The following is an 18,381-nucleotide window of genomic DNA, read 5'->3' on the forward strand; positions in this document are numbered from 1 at the left end:
GATACTTATTTAGACACATAGGAATTACTGTTTGGAGAGCACTCAGATGCTGAACAAGTACTTTAAGGATCTCTGAGAACATCAAAAAGACTACAGTCAAATTTTACCTGTGTTCTTCCATGGTGAGGAAGTCAAACGCTTGGACAGAAGCAATTTTTCTTTCTATTTTATGCAAACTGAGGATTTACTCCTGCTGCAAGGAGCACCATTCTCATCTGAAAGCAGCATAGCTGCTTTTACCACTTTCCTTTTTTTTTTTCCCCATCCAACAAGCACATAATGTTGTGGGGGCTGAATAGGGAAAAGGTACCATACAGTAATTTCTACCCCTTCCACCAATCACAATAGCCATTGTCAGGTTTTTAGTTTTGCCCAATATATAATGCCAAGCCAATATGAGTGGGATCAAACAAACCGATCTGCCTTCTGAACTGACATTCTGGATGGTTTCTATTTGTTCAGACTCAAAGCCCAGAAAACAGGAAGCACACACATTTGAAAGAAGGCATCCTTAGATTAACAGTTAAAAATCAACATTGCAATTGCCTAAAAAAAAAATAATAAAAAAATCTAGCAATGACTCCAGAATCAATGCAGAGTTCAAGAGAGGGCTCATTTTGTGGTGAATATTTCATATTATTTACTTACCTTAAATTTTCTAATTCCTGTTTCTTCAAAGGCGAAGAAGGTGGAGCTGCAATGAATTTATCCCCTTCATGACTTTTATTGCTAGAATAAAAACAGTGTATTAATTATAGGGAGTGACTATAAATAATTAATTAAAAAAAAATCTATACACAATAAGCATCGATACTTATTCACTCCATTTAAAAGGACAGGAAAAATTCTGTTGCCTGAAAAACGGGGAAATGAAACTGTGCAAAGCCTGAGGCATAGGCTCTTCTCCTAACCATTCCATTTGAGAAGGAAGAAGGGGGACATTTGCTGGGGAGGATTTGACTGACAGACCAAACCACCCACACCATTCTCCACACTCTCAAGCTATTTCTGATGCTTGGTCTCAGACAAGAACTTGAAACTGGAGAGATGCAGAACTCTCTGCGTTTGTAGCCTCTCTTCTTTCAGCCTGTAAGAAAAGCAGTAAACTAGTTCTCTCCCTAGACATCTTAAAAACTAATTACATAAATATTCTAGAAAGATAATCCACAGTGCTACAGCTTCCTTGTGACTTCTAGCTGCCTTTACTTCTATTTAAAAATATTTTTTTAAAAAAGAAATAAAAATTTCCACTTTCTTACAGTTACACTAGGCTTTTTTGGGAGAATTATTTATTTGCTCTACTTAAAAAGTCTGCAACTTTGCTCTCCAATAAGCTGAACTTCAACATCCTTTTGGAATGAGAATTGAAGAGAAGGTTAACAGCTGCACCTTGCAGAGAGAGACACTGAGGGTTAGAAACAACAGATCAAAAAATCAGAATTGAGACTGAGTCTGTCCACCTAACAAGAACTTTGTCATTGATGCCGTTTCCTATCTGTTTATTACAAACAGGTAAGATAACTCTAACTTAGACCTTCAAAACAGAGAGCAACAGACTGCAAGGAAACCTGTACTCAACCCTGCTGTAGTGTATATACCTCATGCCTTTACCAAAAATTAGGTTAAAAAATACCCTTAACCACTGAAAGTATTCATTGTTTTCTTGTGAATAACAGCAGAATCCGTCTCGGAGTCAGCCTGTGCAATTAGTGGGATTTGCTTCAAAATCATCCTGTTCAATTAGTGTGATTTTCTTCAAATGCCTTCTATCTTCCCAAGTTCTCTTGCAGAGGGTCCCACATCAGAAGGAACAAATCCTTAGAGAACCCCTCAGAATGCGACACACGAATTGAAGAACAGCCTTTGTTGCTGGACATTTTGAAATTGGCAGTGACCACTGGGAGATAGAAGGGAGTCTTGAATATTTTTTTTTTTCAAGCAGAAAAAGAATCTGGTTTTGAAAGCAGAAGGTTTGAAAGCATCTTCCTGTACAGGGCATATTTTTCTTTCCTCACTCCTACAAAGCAAACCCCAAAACAAAATAAAAAAAAAAAGGAGGTCTTGTCTGAGTAAGGGCCACCATTTTGTTTTCATCACTGCCTCTCAGCGGGCTCCGTAAGCTTAAAATTGAAGTCTTGCTAAACTAGAAGAGCATCACCTCAATGGGCTGCACACAGCTTGCCAGGGGAGGTTAGTTCACAGCCTCCAACCTTGATAAGCGAAAAAGAAACACCCTTTCCCACCTCAAAAGTTTATACATTATTCGGTCACTTGACAGGAAAGACTCATTGGGAAAAAAGGGTTACAGAGAACAGCCTTCAAATACTGTCATAGCAGTAGCAGCCACCAACACCCAGCCCCAGCCTTTCCCAGGCAACCTCAGAATATGTGGGGATGGATGCACCTTGTGCCTGCGCAGCACAGCGCACGTGCAGTGTATCTTGCCATGTGACAAAATGATCTTATCTTCTTAAAATTCATCTGTACTTGGGTCTGACAAAAACATTGTGGTTTTTCATTACTCTAAGTAGTTCAATTTCTAGCACAGCCACTTTTTCCAGTTTAGTTATTGTAACTCTTCCTTTCTCAAAATGGTTATTGATGAAAGTACAGACTAAAGCCAGTTACTCTTCAAAAGGAAGTTCGGAAAACATCAGGATCAACAGAAAAAATTAAGGTACCTTTCTGCTATTTAACATTTGACATATATTGTCTACAAGTTTTTCTGAAGCTTTAAGGAGAAGAAAAGAGATTTGTAACATGCAATTTATTAAGGAATAGCTCCATGCTGCTTTCCTACTTACCTTGTAAATATAATTTCCCATTTCTAGTCTAAAACAAACACAACAAAGCACACTAGGGCTGATGAATGTCAAATCTGATCACAGGGAAATGCTTACTACTGAATTGCTCGACATTTATACATTGAATCAAGTACCTGGTGCATGTACACACAGAATCACTGTAACATGTGAAACTTCCCTTACAATTAGAAAAATACCAAAATGCACTGCAGGAGGGTGTGGGAAAACATAACATTTGCAGCAAAGAAAATAAGGTGGCCAGAGAAAAAAAAATGGGTATTTTATTCTTAAATTAGCATACCAGCAATTAAAACAACGAGCAATGAAACAGTTTCCCTGGATATCCCAACACTGCTGAGAATTTACATTATTTTTTCTGCTGGCCAAACAGCACAGGCAGCAGACACAGACTGCCAGCCCAGAGTTACTTTGGACATAAAGAAAGGTTTACATACAATTCTGTTTACCTGCATGCTTCACTGCTTTCACTGTTTTCTGTATTTCCCCCCAGCTGGCTACTAGTTTTAGATCCATTTTCCTGCTTTGGCTCCTGCTGATCTTCTGGCAGTAGCAGCAAGGCATTTCTTAGACAAATCGCTGCAAATTCCATACTGGCTACAGGTATTGCTGAGGACTGCCCATCACTAAAGAGACACAGAAGTTAACCAGTCAGTAGCAATCCTACTAAATTTTAAAAAAATAACAATATAAAAACAGCTCCAGAAACATCTGATTCCAGAGAAAACTTTACCTAAAAAATTTAAATCATACTGTAATATAATACATTTAATTTATGAAAACATATGTAGCTTGCTATCCTTATATATAGAAAGTACACCACGATGCCCACACACAATGAGCAGATTCAACTATTTAATGACAAGAAGTTTCTCTTTTCTTCCTGAAGTTTTATGACAAATCAACTACATTTTCAGCATTTTTCTGATTGTGGATTACTGAAAATATGCGTCTTTAAGAGCAAAAGCAGACAGATTTAGCTAACTGGAAAGATAGTTTCAGACCAATTTTAAGCTTTAATGGCCTTCTTAGTTACAAGGACTACACAGTGGCGCCCTCTGCTGGCCATCATAGAGAAGGCAGACAAATGACATTCAAGTCATTATTTTTGTATGCCTCTCTCTTCACTGCATTGATAATTCCAAAATGTACAGTTATTCCATGACAGTTTTTAAAAACTCCTGATAAACAGATACGTATCCTTAACAAAGGTATGATAACAAAATAAAGAACCCAGGGAAAACATACTTACTTATAAACGACATTTTGTATTGACTGGGATGCTAGGACTATCTTACGGTGATAGCCTTGACCTACTATAGATTGCACAATTCCCTTTTTGCTGGGAAGACCTTTAGTCTCTTGTTCTGACGTCTAGAAGGGAAAAAAAAACAACAATAAAGGACTAAAATATCAAGGCTGCTGAACAACAGCTTGATAAAACAAGTGAAAGCTGGAAGAAGACTTTAAATCCTGCTAAAATGTAAGAACTAATAGTTTATATGGGCAGAGTTTTAAATCTTAAGTACCACGAAGATTCAGGCACCTTCTATTATCTTTGCAGAGGGATTTTAGTGCACACAGTGTAACCACAGATTAGTCCTGACAGCTTGTCTGATAGCCTACTGACCTAGTTTCTCCTCTGTTTTGAAAGCAAAAGAACAATGAACCAAGTCATATTAAGAGAACTGCTAGGATACCTAAAAAGAAATCAAATACTATTCAGAATTGGCACTGTAACGCTCGCCATCTTCTCTCCCTGCTTACACAGCATTCCAAATGCTCTCTGGAAAAGCTGCTCTCAAATCCTTCCATGGGGAGCATAGAGCTGAACCACAACATATGCAAAGTTAAATTAAATTAACAGCTTTTTGAGTATGCAGACGTTCTGAGGGTCAAATGAACTTAAAGCACCCTGTCAGTCCCAAGAATTATCTCTGCACCATATTTACTGGGGTTTGTTTATTTTACCATGAGCCATCTTAACAACTTTGTTGCTAAGTAAAGTTAGTGATGAAAACTTGCACTTGTAAGGAAAAAACTTATACTAAATCTGCAATTTAAATAGCTATTGCTGTTCAGAAAATTTATCAGAATCTACTGTGAAGAAGAATATCGACATTATAATGGCATTTACTGTCAAATAAAAAATTTCATGCAATAGATTTGGAAAGCATATTATTTCGGAAAAGATGTTAAAAAAAACTGCAGAAAGGGAATCATCTTCCATCTATATTTTATAAATCAAAATGCTTTTCTGTATGATGTTGAGAGCATAAATACGAATCCATACTTAGATATAAAGGATTATTATTGCAAATGGAGTTACAAGGTCAAATTAAGCACAGTATTGATTTTTAAGGCCTCACTTGTCATGTTGCAAATCTATCTTATAATTTAAAGACACTTCCCCTTTACTTTTAATATTAACAGCATCCAAAGTTAATTTTTTTTCTTGTAAGTTTACAAATTTAGGAAACAGCATGCCAGTTTTGTGACATGAATTCAAGCCCTCTGGTACATCACACAACATCCCCACTGTAGCAGGAGGAAGGCCAGGCTCAAGGAGCCTGACATCATCGACTGCTCTGGCAAGTCTGCAGTAAATAAAGAAGCGCCCCATAAAGGTAGATATTTTCCTTTTCCAGACTAATAACGGATATTCAGTGAGGAAAAACCAAAACTTTGTATGAGTTTTGGCTGCACAAAGAGAAGGAAGATCAGGTGCAAAGATTTCAGTGGAAATCAGAGCACATCTTGTTATCTTCATCCACTTTAGTCCTATAAAACAGAGCCAGATCTGAATTTGGACAGTGGATTTACAGTAGACAGAATTTAAAAAGAAGTTTAAGGAGTTTATATCAGTTGTACATCAAGAAAACTGTAAATAATTAAGAACATGATCCCAGGAAGGAAACTTCTCTTTAATCAAATATTTTCAGTAGACCTTTACAAGAGTCTGTGCATCTTCCAATAAAGTTCTAGGACCTGGTGCTATATTATGTTTTAAAACAAGATTTTTCACCAGTCTGATCATTAAAACATCAAAAGACCAACCTTACTGTTTGGTAAAACATACTTTCAACCATATCTTTTACACCATAGTATCTAGCCGTAAAGTAGAGACAAATGATCCCTACTGGATAAACATATGTTTTCTCCTACTACTCCAGTTAAAATTTAAGATAGAACTTCATTGTTTCAGAAGCAGTAATGCAATTCCTAGAGTCTAAACCTAAAAATCCAAGATATTTCTGCCAAAATTAAAAAAAAAAAACCACCTCAAAGTATCAGCAACAAAAGTTATCAAAGCTGTTCCTGTGCATCAGGTCCCAAAGTGAGTACCAAACCTCCAAGAGCAGCCCCAAAAATCTTTCTTCCTTGGATACTACATATGGTCATTGACTCCAATCTCACCTTACTATTTCTGCAAGCTAGGAACAAAAATACTTTGAAGTACAGAGAAAAGATCTTGAGCAAGTTTAATTCTTCTGTTCACACAAAAAGCAAGATTACTTATGGGGTTGTTCTGTTGGTGGTGTTGGTTTTCAATATATAACATACATAACTTTATATGGGTTTTATGTATATATAAATATACCTAAATCCCAAGATTTTACAACTGATATGAAAGGACTGTGGAAAGCTGAGGCACCATAAAATATCCATGAATAGCATGTCAAACTATTAATGTTAGTATCTACATTTTAAATAAAGAGCACTGACTACAGAAAGGACATATTGTTTTCTGTTACAAAGTGATGCTTCATTGGAGAACAATACAAGTTTATTTCCAAAAAATATCTTTATTCCTAAAATTGTTTCAAGACAAAGTAAGGTAAACCATCAGATGACTTGGAGAAATATTACGTGGTTCAAATCAATCCAGGATTACCCATTCATTTCGTAACTACAATCAAAATAAGGAATTTGCAAATCTACTTACCCCTTTATTGGCAGCAATGCAGCATTCTGCTATTCTCAGCCAGAGACGAGGGTTTGAGTGATAAACCTGGACTGCCTCGATCAGGCATTCAAAGGCAGCCAAGGGCCTCCCAATATGCAAGAGCTGAATTCCACAGTTGTAGAGCAACTCATACCGTTTGTTAGTCAGTAGCGTACACATGGGTCTCCCTGAAAATTTTTTACCTGCAGAAAAGGATTACATCACGTTGGATGTGCAGCTCAGGAGAGCCAAAAACATAACTCTGGGAAGAGGAGGGAAGCTGTGGGTAACACCCAAAACCTACCAAAATTCCCTTTAATTGCAGAAATTCCAAATACCAAAGACAAAGTAATTGTATTGTTAATAAAGGTTGAAGTACATTAAATGCTAACCATTTAAGTTCCTTGTCATGCAAGCTAAATGTTATATAATAATAATGTATATTTTTTACTCATATAGATTTCAGAAGAAAACCACTTTACTGTTAACAAGCATAAAACATTTTGTGTCTTCACACTGGCACCTAAGACTGCACTTAGGTCCAGCGGAGGAATAGGGAAAAGCAATAAAATCTGTGATAGTAACTAGATTTTAAAGAAACAAGAAATGAAAAAAATACCACTTCATCATGAAATCATTTGCTTGGAAGAGAAAGAAACCTTAAGTATTATTAATCAAAGCAAGAAAACTTATTATACTGTTCATTTGCTTGTCTTTTGTATACTGAAATACAGAAGTAGATGGCTAAAACTAACCATAAAACTAAACAACAGATAAACATTTCTCATACAAGTATGGGAATTGTTCAGTAAGAAATTTTGAGAAACACATCATCTTCCAAATGCTAATTTAATAGTATTGCACTCCACATTTTCTCTATCTTCCAAGTCCTTCAAGATGATTCTATCTACAGGTAGCATATAGGCAGGACTATAAATAACATTTTAACGATGCATAATAGTTGACAGAAACTTTATTTTGTCGTAACTCCCTGACTGATGGTCAAAGACTATAAAGGAGTCAGAATTAATTGCCCCAGCATCATGGCACATCAAAGAAAACAGAAAAAAAAATAATATATTTCATCATCATGTATTTCTGGCAACAGCAACTATACTCTGAAATCAAGTTACAATTAAAACTCTCACCCTTCTTATCATGTCTCCTGCAAAGAGAAGGAACAGGAATTTTGCTTATATAATTATGGAAAGCTTCTATCCTTTATTTTCTTGATTCACCCACCCCTCTTCCACCATCCATTTTCATCTCTTAAAAGTCTTACCTGGATCTGAGCTGCTTGTTCCTAGCTGCGCACACGCATTATCGTTCTCTTGCAAGGCTTTTTTAAAGTAAAAAATTCCTAAATTGTGCTTTCCCATTGCAAAGTGGATACAGCCAAGATTGTTCCAGAACATACACCTTAAACATTCACCTGAGAGAACAGCAAAAGACCAAGAAACTGAAAAATGTTACTGACCCCATAAAATGCTCCCACTGTGTTCTCATGGGTCAGTATATTATGGTACTGAACGTTCTTCAGTAAGATGTTCATGGATTATGCAGTTACATCCCTGCCTCAGAACCATTTTAATAACCTACATTTCTGTATACCATTCTAGGTCTCTTGGACAGTTGACCTGGAAGGACCAATATATATTTTATATATATAAGCAGCCACAGATTTCCAGATCTCGAGCACTGTATTCTGGGAGAGCCAGGTATAAAGCCAATTTGACAGATTGCAAGGTGAAGTAAGTTCACCTGGAGGGTTTCATAGAACTTAGTGTGCAGGCACCAGCTACGGTACCCTTTCTGAGTACAATCTGAAATATCATTTCTAGATCTAGAACGTTGTCTTTTGTTTCATGTCTTGATTTTGAGACCCAAGTATGAGCCTTGCAAATACATTTACACCTTCACAAATCCATTTTCATAGAAAATTGGATTTGCTGCATTGTCAAGAAGAACGTTCAATGAAAAACATAACAGTGTTACGTGAGGGAGGACAACAAGAAAGATGAAAACACATCCAGCATATAAACCCATGTGCCTACTCCCTTAAGTGATCATTAATATGCTTAAAAGTTATATTAAGGAGTAGTCCAATCATACTACACATTTAAGTACTTTCAGGATGAAGCTTTTCTATTTTACCTGTTTTCATGAAGCCTGGATGTTCAGCAATGTTTGCACTGTTTAAAAGTTTGACTGCTTTACGGTAATTGCCCCTCAAATATTCAAAATTGCTCTTCAGAAAGAGAGAAGGAGCTGACTGTAAAGGAGAAAACAATAGTTAATCACCTCTTGTTTTATGATTTCTACTTCTAGTGCTAAATCACTCCACAAATGGCTTGCCTCTGCTACTGGTTTAAACCACCAATGACATCAATGACCTGCAACTAGTTTATAGTAACCTAAAACTTGTTTTGCACTGCTTAAATTATAAAAGCAAACTCAACATGTTTATTATATAATGATTCACTGTTATTTTGGTATCATTAACAATAAAGTGCATTTTTCTGAGCAACTGAAAACAGGGCAAGTAAGGAAATTCTACATTAATTACACTTGCAGAAAAGAGATTACAAACCCAACCGACTACATAAAGCCTTATTTCATCCTGAATAAGACCTTTTTTTGTAAAGAAAGTTAGCAAATTCAGATTTAAGACAGAGAACAGATCTAAATTAGAAAAGCAATAGCCTTAAAAATACTTACATTCCCAGCTGTATTCATAACAGACTTGATCTCCCGTTTGCATGCTTTTAGTGACTTCATCTGGATATAGGCTCTCACCTTATACTGTTAAAAAATGAAACCTCTTCAATAAAAAGCAGTAACTTGTGCAGGTTTGCAAGATGAACCGCATCTAGAGACTTATTACTGAATATTTTGTATACATCTTAAAAACATGTGGCAAAAAGCTGTTTAAAAAGTCTTCCTAAAAAAGAAATTCTGTTCAGACTTTCAACAAGTTTATAGGCTTTGTATCTACAGTAAGCAGAGCACATTTCGTTCAATGGTCCTCTGTATTCAAACACAGATACTAGCACTTAAAATGACGAACTAATTGGAATAATATAACCTCTTAATTCCAGACATTTACCTACTAAACTGAAAACACCAATAAGTGAATGCTCAGAGAGAAGGATTTTGTTTCTTCACATATTTTTCCACAGAACAGTACACTGAAGTAAAAACTCAGCCAATTTAGACTGTTGAAGGTCTAACAGATACAAAGTCAGTGCAGCTAACTGCCTTAAAAAAATTATGATAAACTGCAGGGACTGAAATAGAGGGTTTTTTGTGTTAGGTCAGTTTTTCCTGTACATGGATCTTACAAAAAGGAAGAGCTAGACAAAATCACTCTTTTGTTTTACAACATGAAATTCAAGGAGAGACAAGAGTATCATAATTCATGCTGAACTAGATTGGGGCAGATGGCAGAACAAATTGAACTGATGTTCTAGAATAAATAACAGGCAGACACTTACCTGATGTATCTTAGATTTAGCAACTTCTATTAAAGCTCCACTTTCAGCTTTTTGATTTGAGGAATCTTTATTTGTATTATTACCTGACTGAATGCCAAACAAAAAAAAAAACAAAAACAAAGCGTTACTATTAGTCACCTTTTAAATTCAATTTACAGATTTTTTCATAAGCTATTTTCATCAATTACACATGAAAAATAAGTATTTAATATTAAAAAAAATACACACGCTCCCAAATACTGTAATTTGAGCTTAACAGTCAAAATCCATGAAGAATCATAACAGCCTATGAAGAGTAGAATTCTATATTAACATTAGTATTTCACTATGTTGCTCTGCAATTGAGGTATTCTAAGAATTCTCTTACCCAGAGTGATGATACACGCATTCTATAGTCTCTCTGTAATATTTTCTTCAGTAGAATTATTATATACTTAGAGATAAAATGTTTTATTTTAAATATGACATTCCATCAATGGGAAAAGACTGAAGTGCCCTCTTTTCACTTCCAAGCCACTACTCATTCTACTGATTTTTCCAAAAGATGTACAACAAATATTTCATTTGAAAGTATGTCCCATACTTTTAGATCCTATGTAAAAAAGATGCTTGATTTCCCATGCTATGGTACACAGTTGCAATTCCTCTCTGACACTCACTTCCCTTTCAAACTCAGGGTCTCATACGGTCATAATCCAAGACAAGCAAGGAAAACCATGAATATTTGACCCTGTCCATGAAAACTATTAATATTTGACAACTGTCCTTCCACTGCAAGTCTATGATTTCACAAACACTTCTTAGATCCCTGGGAGTAGGAGAAAAGAGTGAAAGAGAAGAATTAAACAGCTGCTGTATACTCAGTTACTAACACGTATAAGTTACTGTCTGATTTTAAAAGAATAATTTTGGATTGAGTTAGAGCATACTTCTGGTAAAGACTCAGTGGCATTCATATGATTTTAAGCTTACCTCATTTTTTCCATTCTTGCTGTTATTATTGCCCTGTGAAATCATTTTTTCCAGAACAGCAAGCAGATGCAAGGCTTTCTCAGCTTGGTAAGTTAGCAAGTATAAGTCTACAAGCAAGAAGCACACAGCCTGGGCAAACTTCTCTTCTGTATAAAACAAAGAAGTTAAAATGATTTTACAGCTCTAATACCAATCCTTCCAAACATGACTGAAGAAAAAGAAGTTACCATGAAATGCATCTATGCAACATTATGAGCAAAAATCAATATAATATATCAGAAAGAAAATAACGCAGAGACCTACACAATATCATATAGTAAAAAGGTAATTCATTCAAACAGCCATCACTGTTACAGCATAGACTCAACACAGCTTAACATGTATTTCTTGTTTATAGATTTTGAGAATAGGTCTAAGCTGATCAGTCCCAAAGATCCAGTGTCTAAACAGACAGATGGAGCCGTATGTACACATTGAATCCCATAGAACTTGAAAGGATTCCATAGAAACACACCTCTGCTTAGTTGCCTTGACAGAGTAAATCCCAAATAGGCAGATAGAAAACTGGGAGGAATTGAAGGAGAAACACAGTACCATTTAATTTACTGAGACCCACACACGTACGTACTTCAGCCTTATCACCTCTAAAATTCAACGAGGGTTATGAAGTTATTTCATACAAGTATAGCAATTCCACTACAAAGGGTACAATAGCTCATAAAAGTTGGAGACTTTATATTCAGATGTAGCACACAATTATGTATGACCTAATGCAGTTATTTAAAAATGTGAGTGCCCTGACAAATAGACACCCACCCATTAAGTTGTATGATGACTCAAAATACTAGATCTTAAACCATTTAATTAGCTTGTAGATTTTATTCACATAAATACCTTTTAAAGTCGTCAAAAATCCATTTCAGTTTCATTATACTCACCTGCTAAACGTCTCTGACACACCTTCCCCACTAATTCAATCCTTGAGCTTGTTATAAGCAAAACATAGTCTTCATTATGAAACCTACCTACTTTTTTAGAACCGTATTAGGCAAATTACAAATCACTTGTCTGATAGAAAGACTGAATGATCTCTCTGTAGTTAGAGCATGAACAAAACTCTTCTCTCTGTCTACGTACCAAAAGGCTCTATGAACTGGTACAGCTTCTCCCCAACTGATATAGCTTCAGTATACTGACGCAGGTGATACAAAATAACAGCTTGATTGTAGTACAGCATACTGTTTTCAACATCATCTAAACCATCCATTTCTTCCACAACAGAGTGAACCTAAAAAAAAAAGAACTCATTTCATTAAACTTTCAATTCCTATGATTTAAAAAAAGCATCAAATATTTAAAAAAAATAAGCCAAAGGTATTAATGTGCCTAAAACTAGGTCAGTAAGAGTTATAAGCTAATAAACTTTATTGTTATTCCACATGAATCCAGCAAAAATTTACAGCTGCAATATAAAGCTGTCAATTCAGTAGTGAAGTAACATTTCCACTTTTTTATTATTTCACAAACTATTTCAGGTTAAGGAACTTTCTATTGAAAGAATATAGCAAGTCTTCCTACAGTTATAATCTCTGAAATGTTTCAGCTTCAGATCAATTTCAACAATAACTAAAAACGGAACTATAAAATCAATGTCCCAAATGATTAAATCAACTCAAGTGTTTAAAGTTACATTCATATTCCCTTATTAAATCTAGGGGACAAGGGGCAGAATTTTTATCCCCATTTCACTGAAAGATCTCACCACCATTAATAGTACTCAAAATCAAGTACCATCTCGACACGTTTGCATTACCTGGTTCTTCAGCTGGTTAAGGGTTTGTCTCAAGTTGTCAGTTGTCGTCTGGTTACTTTTACAGAACTCGGCAACAGCCGTATTCAAAGTTATTTTGTAGTCATCCTTGTTTATGTCTTGCAGGGTATTTAGGTGTTGTAAACAAGTATCATAGTTTCCCGCCTGGAAATTGCACACAAACCAGAAACATGCATTAGAAGATACAAAGTTTAAATACCAGCCAACTAAGTTTTAATGAAAGTAATCTTTGTAACTTTAGAGAGCAAAGTAGTATTTCCTTTATCAACAAGAAGTGAAACGAATTAAGCATCTACACACATACTTCATCATTTATGCAGATTAACATGTATGAGAACTAAGTCTAAAAGCTGAGGTCATATCCAAACTTCAAAAAGAATTTTGCAGAGGAAGGACAAATGGAGTAGCTGATTATTATAAAAAGATGTGTCCATGAAAAGTGTTACTCTGATTTCTCTTCATCATATCATTTTCAGTTTCACGGTTCTTTATTTCCTCAGTTTTCATAATCTTTCCCCATCACATGTACATTGAGTCGCTGCAGTTGCTAACAGAGGTTCCAGCCCATAATTTTATGTTCCTCCTTCACATCATCTGGAGAGACTGAGTTACAATTCAGTTTATGAAAATCAGCTTACAACATGTTGGAAAAAGAGGGTGTCACTTTCCCAGCACAGGTTTATTTAATATTTTTACAAGTTTTAGCTGTTGAATGAAGTATTCAATCATCTAGGCATGCCTAAACAGAAACTAGGATGCGCATGATGCTCCTCTGAGGTGTGATTTATTGAAGACCTTGGGAATAGGCAAGGACTTCAGAATGGCTCACCTCTTTCTGCTTTCAGTTTTAGTCTTTTCTGTGTTTGTGCTGGAGGAATTTGGCAGTATTGAGGAATGAAAGAGACCTACAGACTCTTTCAACTACGTTAAGCCTAAGTGATCCCTCACTCTGCATTGTTCAATTCCTATACAGGAAAAATCACCTTCACCTCTTGCGTATCAGGGTTACTTCCAATCTGGTCTCTCAGACAAGCAGATTTGTTTCCATCTCTGTCAATGCTTCACAATCAAAAGCTATGGTCTTGAGTACCACAACCACGCTCCACTTCCTGCTCCTTTTTAAATGTTTTTCCATGGAGCTTCTCCTGGGCTCCAGCCTAACTTCCTCTATTAAGGGAAGAATGATAACACACAAAGGCTCTCTGGTGCTTCTGCTCTGCCCATGGAAGTTGCCGTTCTGCGCCTACTCTCAAAAGTACCATCCCAGTTCCTTCAGTCTCCTGTGAAAGCACAGTTATACAATTTACAGAGACATGTAGCAGGACATTGATATGCAGTATTTCCACAACTCAAGGTATCAAGAGCATGGATTGCCTTGTGACTGTGTGCATCAACACAGGGACTTGCAACTCAACTGCTGGCATGTTCTTTAATTGAGACAATCCACCTCCCAGTGGTTTTCTTCACATGTTCACGCTCAGAGCTTCTCTTCAACAGGAGTAGCTTTCAGATCACAGCAACAAGATTTCTAACCACAGTTTGACTAAAAACCTTGAACTCTTAAATGCTCAGCTTATTCTGTGATGTTTGTCCTCAGCTAACAGTCCTTTACTCCACTCTACTAGACAGGATCTAGAATATAATAGACAATTCTATAGTAATTCCATCAAGACTGAAAGATGATAAAGCAGCATGCAAGATAGTCCACATTTACAGCAACTCAATAGCAAGCAAAATTAGCAAACAAGGCACAAGACTATTTCTGCTCACATCTGTCACCAGCTCACAACTCCATGAATTTAGGGAGTTCTTAAAGCAAGAAAAAAAAATTATCACAAGATAAACAAGATACACTGGACAAGTATAAAACTAAAGATGAAGTCATCAGCAGATGAGAAGTATCTTAGGCATATAGATCTGTGGGCAAGGTGGAAAACAGATGACCCTCTCATGTGCCTTTAGTTGTCAAGATCAAAAGTCAATGAGCAAAAGTTACTTAAAAAGAGTTAATTGAGCTAGAAAGAGCTCAAGAGGACGTCGGCGAACAACATCAGCAGTAGCCTGTTTAAGGACCAACTACGTGCACTTCATGTAACAACACTCCAGACAAAATAAAAATAATGAACAAAATATACAGGGAGGAATCTCAGAAGACAGTACTTAAATTCTTCCCCTGACCTATTTAACACATCCAAAACTGAGTTATGCAAGGCACTGCAGAGACAGAGATACAGCAATTGAAAGGAAAATCAATTCTACTTCCTGTCACTTGCTATACTAAATAAAATTAGGAGACATTGCAAAGAAAGAAACAAACTGGAAGACCTAGTACCTGACTTTTAACACATACAAAAAAATCTTCCAAGAAACAAAAAACAGTAAATATTGCCTGTAGGTGTTATGTGTTGAAGAAAATGTTTTAATGTAAAGTGACAGAACAGTATACAATGCTTTTTGTGAAAGAACATAGCAAGATGCTAAATGAAAGAGGTTTGTTTGCTAGTTCCTTTAAAGCAGCCTTTAGCACAACATTTTTAGCTTGAAGCAATTAATTCTTCAGAGAGATCATGCTGATACACAACAGCAGCCTCATTCTTCTAATTAACTCATCATACAGCTTTTAAGGCTACTGAGTTTCGAGAATCAAGATTAAATGCGCTCTTATGCACTTTATTCAAATATTCCCTTCAGTCTTCTCCTATCATAGCAGACAGAAAATGCATGTGGATATATATGGATAGATATATATACACACATTTGATATAATACCCTGCTAACAGATTTGCAACTGTGCTAAGAAAACAGGAAAAATAATTATATAAGCTCATTTAGCAGTTATGCAGTAAATTAGAAGTCTCAGAATTTGGCTTTGTCTTACCAGAAAAGCTTGTAACGCGCTGCTCGACAATTCTTTTTCCTGATCAGTAATCCCAGAAGTACCTGCTCCTTCATGTTTCTCAGTACCTTGATCTGTAAAGTGGACAGAAGATTACAAGAAAGTTTGCAAATATCATGACAGCTATTCAGCTTAAAAATTTTGTTTCTTCCAGTTGTCAAGATCCTCCTGCCGGTACAAGTAACTTTTCAGATAACTGCAGCACTGGCTCCCTGCTACACTAAAATATCTCAAATTACCCTATACTCCTAGTGAATTCCTCTCAATAAAATGCAAATGTAATAATCCCAGCTAAATTACTGTGCTCAGCCAATAACTAAAGTCCTGCAAGTTAACTCTCAATGCATACACTTTAGATCTTTAAAGCTGCAACCATATATTAAGATTGTCTTTATTTGTGCAAAAATTAGCAGTGACAGCCACACATCATAAAATAAGTACCACACTGGGTTACATGAAAAGCCCGTGCATCCTGTGTGCTGCTTCCTGAACAGCAAGCAAGGTAGGCTTTAGGGAGAAACATTAAAAAACAGAGCAAACACTGGAACTTCTACCCAGCTCCCTGCTTTGGAAGAATAAGTCTCCCTAAATATAAGGCTGCAATTGAACCACGGTTGTTAATAACCACTGACAGACCTGATATATTTTTTTGAAAGTCTCTATACTTCTGTACTCTTCAACATAGTCCATCAAATGCTATCCAGTGATTACACTACAAGACACAAGCAAATGCTGCCTATCCACTTTTTCAGTCTCACTCCTGATTTTACAGATCTTTCTTTGAACAATCTCTCTTCCAAAGTGAGCAGGCAGCTTATTCTGCATCATGCGGTTTTTTCCCAGAAAAAACTATACTATATCCATTTCTAGACTAAGACACCAAGAACAGCATGTAGCAATTATGACAGTGGCCCCTTTAAGCATTTATATAGCACTATAATATGGTCTTACTTATCTTCAGTTTCTTTGACACAGAATTCCTAACGTTTTACCTTTTGGTCCCTATTGAGCATACTTTTCATAAAGAAGTCTACTGAACCCTTTTGCCATCATGTAATTAGGAATTCAGTGAAGTTGCATTATAAACCACAGTACAGACATTTCATGTCAATGCTGAAAAAAATGCCCACCAAATGCTTCCCTGTACTGAACACAAACTACTGGAGGAAAAAAACCCAACCCAAACCCACCACACAACCACCACTTCTAGAAACATTTACTCTTTGCTAGAACACACAAAAATCATTTAATGTTTTTGAGACAAAAACTTTATAAACCAGCAAGGGATTCCACTTTTGCAGAAAATAATTTCTTGCATTTCAGAGTGAAAGCTTTGCTCTAACCTACTTTTTGCTATCTTAATGGGCTAAGTAGGCTTTTTAAATTCCATGTTTTCTTTCTTTCCCCTAGAATCTGTGAAGATGTAATGTGAACTCAGCTTTTTTTTTCACTTTGAACAAGGGAAAACACTTATCTGTGAGCTCCACTGCAAAATCCATTCCCCATCATCACCAATCTACCTGCATCATCTGCTACTGACTATGAAAATTTACAAATATAAGACAGACAACAAGAGAAAGGGGCAGCCACACCTCAGAAGAATCATCAATTAGCATCCACAGCAGGAATAATGCAGACTTAGTAATCTATTCATAGTTTGTGCTTCTTCCTGGGAAGATAGCAAGATCCCTTCCATTGCCCTATGCAATAACACATTTTGCAAAAACTGCAAATATTTGGCTGTGACTGAGATTTTAAAATCTCAACAATCTTGCACCCGCAAGTTACAAACACACCGTGATTTAGATAAAATGCGGGATTCAGCAATTTCAGTACTCTGGAGGGATGGATCCTCAAGGGGCTGCAGAACCGCACGCACCTGCTACAAAACCTGACATAAGGCATCGACCAACAGCACTTGCACTGCCTTTCCTTGAAAGGGAAAGGCAGGAGGGAAAACTAAAACACAAAACAGCCCAGAAGATTTTTGATGTGCCAAGGTTTTCTGCAGCAAAAGAGGAAAGGAACAGGAAGCACCTCTCCTTCAAGCTAAATATAGAATGGATCTGTTCCTGCTCTAAATCTTGCGGTTGTACAGCTGGACAGAAAGCTGTCACCCTCCAAGGATCTCCAGGACAACAGTAAATAAGCAAACACATCTTTCTTCAAACTTTCACGCTAAAAGTTATGTTATCTGCTTTACTTGTTCAGCTTGCCTTTCAGATTATGCTAGTAAAAGTAGCCACAGTGTGGAGACTTGGGACCCTCAAGCTGAAGCTGATAACACTCAGTCTGGTCTAGAGGTTCCTCACACAGAGTGCCATCACCTCCTGAGCGTGTTACTGATACTGCCATTGTATGCAAGTCTGTAAAACAACCATCTCAAATGAAGGGGGGCTTATGGAAGTCTGAATCCTGAA

General features: G+C 36.5%; 1 protein-coding gene across 2 annotated transcripts in view; it reads right to left on the reverse strand.

Annotated features, from left to right (window-relative positions):
- CNOT10 (CCR4-NOT transcription complex subunit 10) overlaps positions 1-18,381 on the reverse strand; it is a 57,266-nt gene that overhangs the window by 11,049 nt on the left and 27,836 nt on the right. For both annotated transcript variants that reach the window (XM_014937706.1, XM_014937705.1), the window contains 12 exons: positions 15,944-16,035; positions 13,048-13,209; positions 12,372-12,522; positions 11,235-11,380; positions 10,263-10,349; positions 9,487-9,570; positions 8,923-9,040; positions 8,051-8,200; positions 6,769-6,971; positions 4,075-4,196; positions 3,272-3,448; positions 649-729 (listed from right to left, as the gene is read on the reverse strand). In XM_014937706.1, the coding sequence (XP_014793192.1) occupies positions 649-729; positions 3,272-3,448; positions 4,075-4,196; positions 6,769-6,971; positions 8,051-8,200; positions 8,923-9,040; positions 9,487-9,570; positions 10,263-10,349; positions 11,235-11,380; positions 12,372-12,501 (1,298 nt within the window). In that variant the 5' untranslated portion in view covers positions 12,502-12,522; positions 13,048-13,209; positions 15,944-16,035. The remainder of the gene's footprint in view (positions 1-648; positions 730-3,271; positions 3,449-4,074; positions 4,197-6,768; positions 6,972-8,050; positions 8,201-8,922; positions 9,041-9,486; positions 9,571-10,262; positions 10,350-11,234; positions 11,381-12,371; positions 12,523-13,047; positions 13,210-15,943; positions 16,036-18,381) is intronic.

Source organism: Calidris pugnax, unplaced genomic scaffold (assembly GCF_001431845.1).
Source record: "Calidris pugnax isolate Ruff unplaced genomic scaffold, ASM143184v1 scaffold11, whole genome shotgun sequence".
In the NCBI taxonomy this organism is placed as follows: Eukaryota; Metazoa; Chordata; class Aves; order Charadriiformes; family Scolopacidae; genus Calidris; species Calidris pugnax.